Source organism: Coregonus lavaretus, assembly GCF_964263955.1.
Source record: "Coregonus lavaretus genome assembly, chromosome: 21".
Lineage (NCBI taxonomy): Eukaryota > Metazoa > Chordata > Actinopteri > Salmoniformes > Salmonidae > Coregonus > Coregonus lavaretus.
The window spans coordinates 41,554,022-41,569,179 of NC_140008.1; the positions used below are offsets into that span (position 1 = coordinate 41,554,022).

Consider the following 15,158-nt stretch of genomic DNA (forward strand, 5'->3'; position numbering starts at 1 on the left):
CGCAGACAGTGTGGTGAAGAAGGCGCAACAGAGCCTCTTCAACCTCAGGAGGCTGAAGAAATTGGGCTTGGCACCTAAAACCCTCACAAACTTTTACAGATGCACAATTGAGAGCATCCTGTCGGGCTGTATCACTGCCTGGTACGGCAACTGCACCGCCCACAACCGCAGGGCTCTCCAGAGGGTGGTGCGGTCTGCCGAACGCATTACCGGGGGCAAACTACCCGCCCTCCAAGACACCTACAGCACCCGATGTCACAGGAAGGCTAAAAAGATCATCAAGGACATCAACCACCCGAGCCACTGCCTGTTCACCCTGCTATCATCCAGAAGGCGAGGTCAGTACAGGTGCATCAAAGCTGGGACCGAGAGAATGAAAAACTGCTTCTATCTCAAGGCCATCAGTCTGTTAAATAGCCATCACTAGCACATTAGAGGATACTGCCGCCTATTGAAATCACTGGCCACTTTAAGAAAAGGAACACTAGTAATTTTAATAATGTTTACATATCTTGAACTACTCATCTCATATGTATATACTGTGTTCTATTCTATAATATTATACTGTATCTTAGTCCATGCCGCTCTGTCATTGCTTGTCCATATATGTATATATTCTTAAATTCCATTCCTTACTAGATTTGTGTGTTTGGGTATATGTTGTGAAATTGTTAGATATTACTTGTTAGATATTACTGCACTGTCGGAGCTAGAAGCACAAGCATTTCGCTACACCCGCAATAACATCTGCTAAACACGTGTATGTGACAAATACAATTTGATTTGATTTGAACTGATGATCTCCACATGTGTAGTTCCCATTGTACAGCACGGAGGAGGAGGTGTTATGGTGTGGAGCTGCTTTACTGGTGACACTGTCTGTGATTTATTTAGAATTCAAGGCACACTTAGCCAGCATGGCTACCACAGCATTCTGCAGCGAAATGCCATCCCATCTGGTTTGGGCTTAGTGGGACTATCATTTGTTTTTTAACAGGACAATGACCTAACACACCTCCAGGCTGTGTAAGGGCTATTTGACCAAGAAGCAGAGTGATGGAGTGCTGCATCAGATGACCTGGCCTCCACAATCCCCCGACCTCAACCCAATTGAAGGAAAAGCAGCCAACAAGTGCTCAGCATATGTGGGAACTCCTTCAAGACTGTTGGAAAAGCATTCCAGGTGAAGCTGGTTGAGAGAATGCCAAGATTGTGCAAAGCTGTCATCAAGGCAAAGGGTGGCTATTTGAAGAATCTCAAATATAAAATATATTTTGATTTGTTTAACACTTTTTTGGTTACTACATGATTCCATATGTGTTATTTCATAGTTTTGAGGTCTTCACTATTATTCTACAGTGTAGAAAATAGTAAAAATAAAGAAAACCCTGTGTCCAAACTTTTGACTGGTACTGTACATCCAAAAACCTCTTAGATTCTTGCCCATTAAAGATGACACTTCTCGCATTCCACGTCACTATCATAAACATCATTCCATATCATCCGATTCTGACACTTCCCCAACCCCGCCGTCCTCCTGAGACCCATCTCTCCTCACTACCTGTATATAGGAGTGCAAACTCACCACTGATTGATCCTTGATCTCTAAGAATGCCCCTGCTTGCTTAATCACTGCTTCTTTCAGGCCGGATGACATGTTCACCTGTCTCGCTACCCACAACACTTCCACCATAAAGGCCAAGAACTCCTTCTTCTTGATCAAGTACAAGTCAGCTGGAATCACTGGTGCTGGCAGAGGGGTCATCCTTGGAACCCCTACTACCAGCGGCACGCTCACCTCCATCTGCGCAGCAGCGCTGCCCACTACTCGTTTTGCCGCCTCTTCGTACGATACTCCCTCCTCCACTCAAATCTTCTGTACCTGCTCAGCTCGACCATGGTGTGTTCACAACCTCGAAATGCTGCCACATGGTTTCCCCCACAATTACAACACTTCGGCTCTCCTCCTGCACACTCTTAGCACTCATGATCACCTCCACATTTTCCACATCTTCTTGTCTTCCTGCACACCGCTGCCACATGCCCATACCTCTGGCACTTATAGCACCGCAGGGAAGGCTGCACATATGGCTTGACAGTGAAGCTCAGGAATCCAAGGTTCACTCTCTGTGGCAAGATCTCCTCGCTTCTCTGTCCATTTCGAGTCCCTTTGAACTGGAAGACATCTACGATTCGAGCCCCCTCCAGATTGTTCCTCAACTCATCCTTCGTTATATCCAGCGATACCCCATAAATGACTCCCTTGGCTCTTTGGTTCAGTCCTGGGGCATAGCACTCCACTGCCTTTCCCCCCAGCGTTTGCAGTCTCAAGGCTTTGGTCCGTTGGGCTGCAGATTTGCAAAAGATTAGCAGGTTCCCATTCGACAGGATTTTCGTATGTAGAATGTCTCCAATCTCTTTGCGCAAAGCATCTGATACTTTAAGAGGGTTAATGCTACTGCTCGTCTCTCTCCCCCTAAACTTCACAATAACCTTAAACTCCCACCCCCCCTCACAATTTCCTCAATCCTCATAAGCTTTCCACTCGAGCCACCTGGGTCACTGTTACTGCCACTCTCCTTCTCCCTCTCTTTCCGCTTTAGTAAACTCTTTAGATTAGCTACCTCCCAACCATCTCCCTTCCCCTCTTTACCCCTTTCTGGCATGATTGTGGTGTAACCTACCGACAGACCACTTCCTGCAGGGATACAGCCCCTTACAGGGACAGCTTCATGCACTGCAAAACTAGGCTCACTAACAAACACTGCTACCATGTGCGACCGACCTTTCTCACCGACCTTTCACCTCGGGTTGTCTCTCCTCACCTGAGAATGAGATCCATGGACCTGCATTGCTTCTTAAAAGTTTTATTGGAAGCTCGCAACCAACTGAAAGGTGCATACACCGCCACCCACTGTACTGGAGTGTGAGGCTGGTCACGGCCTCCCTATTCATCTATAGTCTCTTATCTAGCCCTGTGTTTCCGCCTACTGTTCTGGAGTGTGAATTCATCACACTTTGTGACACAAAAATGGAAGGGAAAAGGGACAGGGAAAAGGGAAGAAAAAATTGCCCTACCAACTAACCCTACACCCATTAAAACCTCACCACTATTCCACTACTTGGCCTTATTTGATCCTACACCAGGCCTGCAGCTTGGGAGGACGGAACACTATCGTTCAACACACCTAAAATGCAATAAAATCTTGTACACCCAAGTACTTCTCTGCAGCTGCCACCACAACATCCATTTTCTGTGATTTACTTTCCATTTCTGCAGTACAGTTGATAACCATGGCTATGAACACTAAGAAGCCAACATTCTACATGGCTACTACAAGCACATTCATTCATTCAATGAAGTTGTTGGTGTCATAATAACTTTAAAATGTATCTACGAGTTACAATCATAGAAATATAATCTATTTATGGTTTTATTGTGTCATAACATTTCATTTCCATAAATGTATATTCAGACAGTGTATGGATAATCCAGTGAGATTTGAAATAACTATTTGAAAATTAAATTTTTTCAACAGCAAATATGTGCCAAAATGCATTATGAAACTTGTATTAGGCTAATTACGTTTTTGGTGTCATGCAAAAACAGTCTGTCTGACTTGTGGCAGGGTGTGTTCGTGTGCGCCTGCTTTATGATCTTTACGGTAGCTATTCCAGATTCATTTTTTCCTTGGGAGGAAGCAGCGGAAAGTCTGGGAACCCAAGCACATCAGCGGTTACATCCATGGCTGAGCGCCGCGCATTCGCCCAAAAAATCAGCAGGTAAGGGCGTTACTTCCAATTTTAACACTAATTGCACTGACAGAGTCCCTCGTTCAAGCTACGCTGTTTTCAATATTTAAAAACCTTTCGTCCTCTGCCCTCCGTTTCAAGGCAAAGCCATCCCCAAATCAGGCCCAGCCAGCTATTTATCGTTAGCCATATCAAAGATGCCCAAGTGCCAGTCACAGATAGACCCGCCATATAGAACAGCGATCTGTTTCTCGCAATGCATACGGGTTTGAAGTTTAGCTACGTTTGAAATCTATCATACTATGAAACCCAACCACTATTTGTCTTTACAACGATTTAGCTAAGCGTTCATTGGACTGACTAGACTAGAAAATCCGTAGTAGACAGTTGAGGTAACTTGGTGGCCACGGCTGGGTAACACTGACACATCCGCGAGACACGAGAGCAAGCAACACAGTAGCTAGCCAACAAAATTCAACGATGCCAGTTGAGCGGCGACTAATGTGGGCGAAATGGAGCTCCGAAGTGGAGCTCTTTACAGTACGTGCTGATTTCAGTACCCAAAGAATAGCGCGCAATTACACAGAACAATGACTTTGGGTGCTGAAATCAGTCGTTTTTGGAGAAAAACGATTATATGATGGAGCTCCAGTATGCCCACACTTAGTCGCCGCCCAACTCCATCCTAAATCGTGCCCAACCAGTGTTGCCAACTCCTCAGTAAGGAAGTAGCTATTGGGTGTCCTAGAAGTCGCCAATTGGCCATGTGCATGTAATTGTGATGGATGCTGTAGGAGAGAGGAATAACTTTATGGTAGAGACAAAAAGTGAGTAAAAAAACCACCCTACATTTACATCCCGCCCGGGATCAGCCAGCAGCGGCTTCCCACATGCGCGATTCATTTGCAGTCTGGACCCGGAGGGGTGAACATCTCCTGCTCTGACTGCAGCTGGGAGGGACTGCTGCGCGAGGACTGTGAGTGCTTTGGGACGGGGGTAACAAAGCACCCGCTGCTCGTTGAGAAGAGTAAGAACGATATGTTCTTTCACGTCAGTCTCCAATAACACCAGAAAAAGTCGCTATATTTGTCGCTAGTCGTTTTTTTGAAAATGTTTCGCTAGAGGGCTCTGAAAACTCGCTAAATATAGCGACAAAGTCGCTAAGTTGGCAATTCTGTGCCCAACTCCATCCTAAATCGTGGAGTTGAGTTTAATCGGCTATACAGTAACGTTAACTAACATCGTCAAGGACAGTGGTAGTTTACCAGAAAAAGCCCAAACATTCAAAGTTATGTCAGCCACAGTTAAAGGTAATGCATTCAGATCTAATAAGTCTATTGAAAGGAACAAAACAAAAAGCTTTGTGTCAATTTCAGTTGCTTGCTGTTCATGCCAGTGGAATTAAAGCTGGATGTAAAACAATGCATTGCATTGGTGTGGAAAATTGGTAATATCTCACATACAAAAAATAGCATTATCATAACAGGGGGTAACCAATCACAACATCCACCTGTAGATTGAAATTGTCAAGCTGTCAAACTGAAACTGCCAAAACATCATAAGAGTAGCTAGCCAGATTGCTGTCCAAATCACACTAAAACCATATACAGTGGTAGATCAAAATGAATAATATACCTTTAAACAGTATTTATGCCACCCTTCAAATGTTTTACAGTACAATAGAGGTGTCTGTGCCAGTAGGCAAATTATAGGCCTAGTCATAATGTGGTGTTGGTTTCAGTGTGAATAGTGTCTGCAGTATTGTTGTCACTTGCCAAGCGATGAGTGTAAAGAGGAGGATATGAAGCAGAACAACAAACGAAGAAGAGAGAAATTAAATAGATTTTCCAGATGACAGAACATAACCCTTCTATAGCGCACACACACGCACGTTATGGTTTAGTTCAGACCTCCGTGCTTGATGATGGAAGCATCACTCACCACCCCAAAGGAATCAGTCACATCAGAGCAGAATGCAGATGGGTAAAAGCAATCTGTTGACATCTTCTGGTATTTTTAGAAATCACTGACAGAATGAGGCTATGAGAATAGCGGACAATTTATCCCTCATGTTCTATGTTGTTGGTTTGAGTCTGACTGTGAGTGTGTTATTTCTGTAAAGTATTTTCAGAAAGTCTCAACCTATTGGGATAGACTTATCTCTCGTGGACAGATTTACGTAAACAACTGGTACTGTAGAATTTGTCGGGAAGGAATGAGATGTGTGGGATAACAAGCAGCAGTAGTTCCGATGTTTGGGTTTTTTCGTCACAGGTTATTTGGGGGAAATTCCACGGTGACAGAATTACACTTTGTCTCAGTTTTTTCACTTTAAAATGTATGCCAAATGAAAACCATTGATTTCAAAGTTTAACAAACCATACAAGTCTATGCACAATTACTACTTTTAAGAATTTCCACTGAAAAATGCACAAAAACTAATTTAGCGGAAGAACTGTGCAGATGGAAACTTTAACGAAATGATGGTAAAATCTCCCTCAGGTTTTTATGCGACCAGGTTTTCCAAAAAATGTTAAATATCTGCTCCGAATTAAGATTAAAAGATGTCTGCAGAAAAAAATGGGGTGTCAGCTATGAAATGACACCTTGAGTTTGAACAAATCTATTTTGGTTATTGAACTATAGTAAGTGAAGTGGATTTACACCCAGTAAAGGCATTATGGTAACATAATTACATCATGGGTCCCTGATCTGTAGTACACAGAAATACATAATTATGGATATGAATGTCATGCTCTTCATGTTTCACAAGTTTGGACATCGCAGCACAGCGGTGTACAGTGCAGTACAATACAGCGGTGTACAGTGCAGTACAATACAGCGGTGTACAGTGCAGTACAATACAGCGGAGTACAGTGCAGTACAATACAGCAGAGTTCAGTACAGTGCAGTAGAGTACAGCAGTGGTTCCCAACCTTACTGTACCACCAACTGAAGTTTGCTCTGCCTGGAGTACCCCTAAAGTACCCCCTCATGCATTTTATCAGTAGGCCTATGATCTCATGAGTCCTCTCAAGTACCCCCTGTGAATAGGCCAAGTACCTCCAAGGTTCCTAGTACCCCTGGTTGGGAACCACTGGAGTACAGTTCAGTAGAGTACATTACAATATTCTGAGTATTCTGCTTTTCTTTACTGTGCTATCCAAACTTGTGAACCATGCGTCTGGGTTGAGAATTGGTCCAGTCCGGTCCGTCTGTGGACGTTAACATCAAGGCCAGGATGGACTGATCTAATGTGAACTACTTTTCATCGTCCGGTGTCGGTTGATGCTCAGTGGGTGAGGATGCAGAGAGAGACTCTGTTTTACACTCATGGTTTGACCCCCAGACAACAGAAAGACAAACAAAAGTTATGAGCTCAACATAACAGTATGCCAGTGGAAGGGAGGACAGTAGGAGGTGAACCAACTGTGGTTTATGACTGTTTGATTTTCCCATTGTAGCCAGTTTTTTGGTAAAACTTCATTGCAACTACAAGTTTTAATCACATATTATATCATGGCATTGTTGAATACTCGTTTCTGATTGGCTTGGCAGCAAGTAGCTTAGCTGTTAAGAGCGTTGGGCCAGTTAGCGAAAGGTCGCTGGTTCGAATCCTTGAGCCGACTCTGCCGATGTGCCCTTGAGCAAAGCACTTAACCCTAATTGCTCATGTAAGTCGCTCTGGATAAGAGCAAAACATTATTTATTTTTTAATTGAAGGGCATTCTAGAGCGTGCATTAGTTCCCTATAACGCACAGTATATTTGCATGGTAGAATTCAGTGGCTATAGTTCATTCTTACATGTTCAATGTTTGAGCTGCTTTTGAAAGCAAAAGTCGAATTGAAAACATTGGCATTGTTGAATTCGATTTTCGCAATAGCAAGCTAGGACTGATGCTTTGGTTAGCTAAACTAGCAAGTCTGTTTTTTTGGTTACGAAGGCAACTACTGTCTCTATGTAGTTCAGTGGCTGTTGAACACATTTCTAGAGGCAAATGAACACATTTCTAGCAGCTAATGTGTTAAATTATAGCCATGGTATAAAAGGGATTATCAACTCGTGGCTCTATGCGTTCTCTGGAAAATAATGCACACCTTCCATGTCTTTCATTATTTTCCATAGAATGCATAGCCTCTTGTTGATTATCCCTTACATCATTTAATAAACAAAATTGATATCAGTAAAATCACTATAACTAATTGATAGGTCTACAATTAATTGTTACTTCTGTGAACTTTCATTATCCTCCCTCTTCATGAGGGAGAGAAATTAGAAATATCTTAAAGCTGTGTGGGTTTCTCCAAAACAAAATATGTGTTGATATTAGTTAGCAGGCGTCTTTACGTCAATCTTATTGTGTTTTGATGTATTTCTGATACCTTTTTAAAGAATTTTTCTGGTAGGTAGATATTTTCTAAGACCTCTTTTCCATCTGTTTATCCAGAAATCAAAGCCTTTACTTATGCCACATTTTTAAGATGGATAATTGTAGAAGATTGTAGCTATGCCTTCATTTCCCAAAAATATAGATTCTTAGCTTTAATTTGACACCCAATTTAACATGCTCTTATGAACTTCACGTTAATGCTCATGGGGTCCTTTTTGATGGAAATGTCCATGGACAAATCACGATTTCGCAGGTGTTAGCATCTTTCAAATTTCGGAATGGGAGGGGATATTCGGCCTGTAACTTGCAAAGAGAGAGGGTGGTGTTCATTGTTCCTCGTTCTAGCGTCTCTTGATCCATTCTCTTAACACGAATGGACCCAGAACTTAATCGAGCAGCTGACCAATTCCGCAGAAATAAAAATCTTTGTAGTTGAGACTGAGGTTCAGTTCTTTCTCCTGAAGTCAGGCAAAAACAATGTCTGATTGTGTTTTTCATTTAATAAACCTGTGGTTCTCAATCTCTTTGACCCACGACCCCCAAAAAGGAGTGGTTCAAAGCTTGCGACCCCTCGCGCATGCACATATATGCATGCACATGCTTTCACGAGCGCACAATCGCTGCACAAATGTAGCCTGTCATTTCAGCCATAAACGGTGATGCATTTTCAAAACGCAAGTTACAGAAATAAACAGTGTTTTGCACCTGCATTTTGAGCTGAAAGTCAATCATATTAGCAGCCAATATCAACTGGGGATAGACTATCATGTCACTTCTCTGGAGTCCTGTCACTTCTCTGGCGAGCAGGATCATACGGCCTACCTGTATGCAGAGGAGGTTGCAGGATTGGATGGAAAGCATGGTCTGTCCGTAGACTTTTTCTCAAACATTCCATAAGTAGGGCTGGGAATTGCCAGGGACCTCACGAAAGATATCATGATACTTAGGTGCCAATACGATATGTATTGTGATTCTCACAATTCTCTATGTATTGCGATTCGATATTGCGATTTTCATGCGATTCGATGTTCTAAACATTGCTCACCATATGTCTGCTGCAGAGTGACAAGAGAGAGCCATGAAAAAACTAGTTTTTATTAAAAAGTGCTGAAAACAAATTGGCTCCCTATTTAAGAAGATGGAGAACAAGCTATGTAGGAAAAATACAGAAGTTTTGGTGCAGGTACAGCCAACTAGCAAAAAAATAATATTGCGATATTATCAAAACGATACATCGTCAAAAATAATATCCCGAAATGTAAATGTATAGATTCCCCCCCGTCCCCGTCCCCCCGTCACTACCCATAAGTATTGAAGGCAGTGCGATGTTACAGCTATCTTTGGACATATAGCCAGTACTAGCCACCCAAACTACTTTAAATATGAAAATGATCAATGAAATCACCAGGTTTACTATTATTATGGTAAAGATGCGTCCGTAGCAAATTGCTAAAATGTATTTAATATGGATAATCTAAACGTTCTCTGTTTTTGCCAGGCAAAACCGGAGAAAATGAAACCATTGCTTTCTGGTCACTAATCTGGATATGCACGCTAGGGTTGGGCGATTTTGCGATTGCATCGTCTATCGACGATGTTTGACAGTCATCGTCAATAGTGACAACATCATGTTGTCCAAACGATAGTTTAGCATATTTGCGTCAATATAAGTAACATAATAAAAAAATCCCAGTCAAAATCTGTCAGTTTAAGCTAGATATCGCCTATGGCGACCTTCCGCATCTGCGGTGGAAGGTGGCTGAGCTACAGCGGTGTTTGTCAGACCATGAGACATCCCGAAAATTGGTCTTCTCACAAAAACGGCTGTATCGTCCGAACAGTTTGGCCTAAAAAGATGAGACAATCACTAACACGATAGTGTTCTCCGTTTTGCTCTACGACCCCCACAAGTGCCATGGGACTCGTCTGAAAATGTTTAATGGAAGTATGGAGGTAGTTTTGTGCCTACCCAAAAAAAGGGGTTAACTATGTGACTCGTTTCAGGAAACTATGCGTATGTAGCACGACACTACTTCACAGGAGCAGCATTTGAACGTAAACATTTATTTTTGATCAAAATTAGTTTTTTGGAACGTGAACTTTCGTGTGCCTTAATAACAAACTTGTATTCCATCCATAAATACAATTGTTAAATTACGAGCCTAGTTGGTTTAGCCACGGAAAATGACAGGGACCTTCCCCACTAGCCATGATTGGCAGTGATAATGGATGGGCTGGACATGCCGGGAGATGAGTTTGGATTGGTCTATAATGTGAGCTGTTCAGTATGTGTTGACAGTCCTTTCTACCACACCATTTTTGAAAGATATAACGTTAGCCATAGAGAACTACAAAAGTTTTGCTACTTTTCTCAACAACATTGATGCCCTGAATTTAGCAGATGCTATTGACAGATCAGTTGGAAAAAGTGATGGGCTACTTTCTGCACACGCCACGGTCAGTGTGAACTGGAGTGACTTGACACAACGCTGGCCAAACAAGATGTAGCTACAAACAAAACAAAGTTAAATGGTTCCACTCTGCCGTGAAGCGTTCATCCATGTATACGGGTAAGAGTCTAGCTACATTTTCAGATATCTGTTTCTAATTTAGTCAGACAGCTGTTTTTGTTGCAAGTTAAAGCATGCTGTTAGTTAGCTAGCAAACGTTAGTTTGCTGGCTCGCTAGCTAATGTTACATGTATGATCTGTGTAGTAATATTATTCTAATCAGAAATCAATTTGCATTGCTAGTTATATCCTAATGTTAGTTAGCTAACATTGAACCTAGTTTGTTAACTTTACATACCTGCAATTTCAAACTACAGCTATGACAGTGTTTGTATTGGTAGTAGTATGAGTTGGGATTATGCCGGTTCATTGTTTAGCTAGCTAGCTACCTAGCTAGCTACATGCCTAACCCAAAAGACACTTCGGCCGGATTATTACATGACCCATCAAATTAGCCAGGTGTGTCTGTGGGTGATTACGGCCATCTATTGTATTTCATGAACATATGTACACGTCTAGACAATAGTGACCAATCCACTAAGCTAGATGTGGTTGGGGGGTGGTTATAGCATTTCCTGCACATGTCCAATCAATTTAGACAAGTGTGTCAAGCAGGTGTCATCTAATAATGATCAAATCTTTTTATCTAGACACTTTCTGTTTTTGATATTGGTACTATGCAAGTAACAACTTCACTGTATCGTTTACAACTTCTGTATCCTGTGCATGTGACAAATAAACTTAGATTTTATTTGATATAGCGTGTGTTTACCACATGGCCTCATGTGAATCCTTAGATGGGTGGGGCTAAGTCGTAAGAGGGTGTGAACAATGCTGAATGGGTGTAGACAAAGAAGAACTCTCCAGTAGGTGTACTAAAACATTCAAGGGTCATTTTCTCAAAAGTGGGGTTACAAGTTTATCAACTTTCAAAGCACAATTACTTTCCTGTTGTTCCTCAATTAAACAAATCAAAATATTTTATATTTGAGATTCTTCAAAGTAGCCACCCTTTGCCTTGATGACAGCTTTGCCTTATTTTCTGTATATTGTGTTGTCGTTTCTACTGTATCATACCGTATGTATGGAGCATAATGTATTTACTGTTTTATTCACGTTTTCAAGTACGGGTGACAAATCATGCATTCCGATTCTTGCATACATTGTAATGGACACATGATGTACAGTGAGGGAAAAAAGTATTTGATCCCCTGCTGATTTTGTACGTTTGCCCACTGACAAAGAAATGATCAGTCTATAATTTTAATGGTAGGTTTATTTGAACAGTGAGAGACAGAATAACAACAACAAAATCAAGAAAAACGCATGTCAATTTAGATCTTCTCCAAGTCATTAAGGTTTCGAGGCTGACGTTTGGCAACTCGAAACTTCAGCTCCCTCCACAGATTTTCTATGGGATTAAGGTCTGGAGACTGGCTAGGACACTCCAGGACCTTAATGTGCTTCTTCTTGAGCCACTCCTTTGTTGCCTTGGCCATGTGTTTTGGGTCATTGTCATGCTGGAATACCCATCCACGACCCATTTTCAATGCCCTGGCTGAGGGAAGGAGGTTCTCACCCAAGATTTGACGGTACATGGCCCTGTCCATCGTCCCTTTGATGCGGTGAAGTTGTCCTGTCCCCTTAGCAGAAAATCACCCCCATAGCATAATGTTTCCACCTCCATGTTTGACGGTGGGGATGGTGTTCTTTGGGTCATAGGCAGCATTCCTCCTCCTCCAAACACGGCGAGTTGAGTTGATGCCAAAGAGCTCCATTTTGGTCTCATCTGACCACAACACTTTCACCCAGTTCTCCTCTGAATCATTCAGATGTTCATTGGCAAACTTCAGACGGGCATGTATATGTGCTTTCTTGAGCAGGGGGACCTTGCAGGCGCTGCAGGATTTCAGTCGTTCACAGCGTAGTGTGTTACCAATTGTTTTCTTGGTGACTATGGTCCCAGCTGCCTTGAGATCGACAAGATCTCCCGTGTAGTTCTGGGCTGATTCCTCACCGTTCTCATGATCATTGCAACTCCTTGAGGTGAGATCTTGCATGGAGCCCCAGGCCGAGGGAGATTGACAGTTCTTTTGTGTTTCTTCCATTTGCGAATAATCGCACCAACTGTTGTCACCTTCTCACAAAGCTGCTTGGCGATGGTCTTGTAGCCCATTCCAGCCTTGTTTAGGTCTACAATCTTGTCCCTGACATCCTTGGAGAGCTCTTTGGTATTGGCCATGGTGGAGAGTTTGGAATCTGATTGATTGATTGCTTCTGTGGACAGGTGTCTTTTATACCGGTAACAAACTGAGATTAGGAGCACTCCCTTTAAGAGTGTGCTCCTAATCTCAGCTCGTTACCTGTATAAAAGACACCTGGGAGCCAGAAATCTTTCTGATTGAGAGGGGGTCAAATACTTATTTCCCTCATTAAAATGCAAATCAATTTATAACATTTTTTACATGCGTTTTTCTGGATTATTTTGTTGTTATTCTGTCTCTCACTGTTCAAATAAACCTACCATTAAAATTATAGACTGATCATTTCTTTGTCAGTGGGCAAACGTACAAAATCAGCAGGGGATCAAATACTTTTTTCCCTCACTGTATGTAAAATACTTTTTTGAACGTTGTACTGACAATGATGAGCTAATGCTAAGCTGTTTGCCAGCTATGTGTGGCGCCATGTTTGTTGACATTATACAATGCATTTTGGGTGTCACGTAAACGTCTGTTAGACCAAAGATGATGTAACAAAATGAGGTGAAGGGATGGCTCACTCATCTTTCGAGTAAACTTCTGGAAGTCAATGAAGGGAAGTGAATGATGGTAGACGACACTCCCACTTTAACATGCATACTGCAAACAGACCAAACTCATCTTGTCTCCTCTTCCTATCTTTGGTTGACGCAACAACAAAAAAACAATGGTGGCGTGCACAAACTACCCATCGTTGGATTACTTTAGATTTTTATAAAGTGTTTTACTCAATTATTTCGATCAATGGTGAGCTCACCCGTGATGTGATGAATTGTAAATAGTAATTGCTATTAGCGCATTCATATTATGGTTTCTGTCAGCCGAGAGTTAGCTAAATATGACTGCTTGTGTTACGTCAATCTTTACTCCTTTAGCGCTAGGACTAATGTCGCCTACATTTGGATGATTGTGTTATGCTGTCGCTACTTCTGTGAATGTCTGAACATTACATCCAAAAATAAACTGGTCACATTCAGGACATAACGTTGTAAGGACTGTGTTTGTGCAAAATGTTTCTGTGAAAAAACAGTGTCAATCAATGAACCTTTTGTCCTCAATGCAAAGTTATGTTACAGTGAGGGGAAAAAAGTATTTGATCCCCTGCTGATTTTGTACGTTTGCCCACTGACAAAGACATGATCAGTCTATCATTTTAATGGTAGGTTTATTTGAACAGTGAGAGACAGAATAACAACGAAAAAATCCAGAAAAATGCATGTCAAAAATGTTATAAATTGATATGCATTTTAATGAGGGAAATAAGTATTTGACCCCTCTGCAAAACATGACTTAGTGCTTGGTGGCAAAACCCTTGTTGGCAATCACAGAGGTCAGACGTTTCTTGTAAAAAAAAACGAACAAAATGGAATTCAAATAACTGAACTGACCTAGGTCAATTTCGGTGAATCACTTAGCACTAGTATTGACTTGGGTGTGAATACTTATGTAAATGGGACTTCTGCTCCGAAATGGTGCTGCAGTGGATAGCGGCCATTTTACGCTGATTTTGACTTATTTTGTACATAATAGCTCCGATTTCCTATGACCGAAAACGTTTTCTGGACATCAGAACAGCGATCACTTACCTCGATTTGGATGAAGATTTCTACTTCAACGAGTTGGCAGTTCTGGACATTCTGCTTACTCTGGACCAGGCCCAGTCCGGCCAGGGACCAGGCCACAGCAGGGACCATAATAGTGTCAGAGGGAACAGTAAGGACCGTAAGGCCACCAGCATGGCCATGGCCAGGGAGAGCGAGCCTTCACTGACCATAATAGTAATGTTTGGCCCACAAGAGAACTGCTTCCCTATTTGTTCTGTTGTGTGATATACTGCAGTGTCAGAGGGAACAGTAATGACAGTAAGGCCACCATGATGGCCAGGGCCTGGGAGTGAGAGCCCTCAGATCACAGCAGGGACCATAATAGTAATGTTTGGCCCACAACAGAACTGCTGCCCTTGACTATACTGTGCCTGTCCTTCAGAGTGACCAGACTACTGCAGTAAATGAACTGGCCTTATCTGTTAACTTATTACGCTTACACACTTTCTTTTCCACTTTTCCAACCCAAGTGTGTATGTGAGACATCTTTGACTGTAAGCGGCCTGGAGGCAACTTCTGACTGTGTTTTCCATAAGCAAAGCCTAGATTGAATAGATTACTGTCTGGTGGCTATCCTCTGTCTGGACTGAAGGGTTGCCATTTGTTGAAGCAAAGAATGTAGCCTATAGCCATGATCT

General features: G+C 42.2%; 2 protein-coding genes across 2 annotated transcripts in view; one reads left to right on the forward strand and one right to left on the reverse strand.

The window, feature by feature from the left end:
- The window catches only part of LOC311149160 (cysteine protease ATG4C-like), a gene marked incomplete at its 5' end in the record, with an annotated part of 44,402 nt that extends 42,637 nt beyond the window's left edge, over positions 1-1,765 (reverse strand). Inside the window, one exon of the mRNA XM_084186245.1 lies at positions 1,586-1,765. Coding sequence (XP_084042371.1) covers positions 1,586-1,765 — 180 coding nt within the window. The remainder of the gene's footprint in view (positions 1-1,585) is intronic.
- Positions 1,766-3,726: 1,961 nt separating this feature from the next.
- LOC311149161 (dedicator of cytokinesis protein 7-like) overlaps positions 3,727-15,158 on the forward strand; it is a gene marked incomplete at its 3' end in the record, with an annotated part of 94,659 nt that continues 83,227 nt past the window's right edge. Inside the window, exon 1 of the mRNA XM_084186246.1 lies at positions 3,727-3,783. Within this exon, the coding sequence (XP_084042372.1) occupies positions 3,746-3,783 (38 nt within the window). The 5' untranslated portion in view covers positions 3,727-3,745. The remainder of the gene's footprint in view (positions 3,784-15,158) is intronic.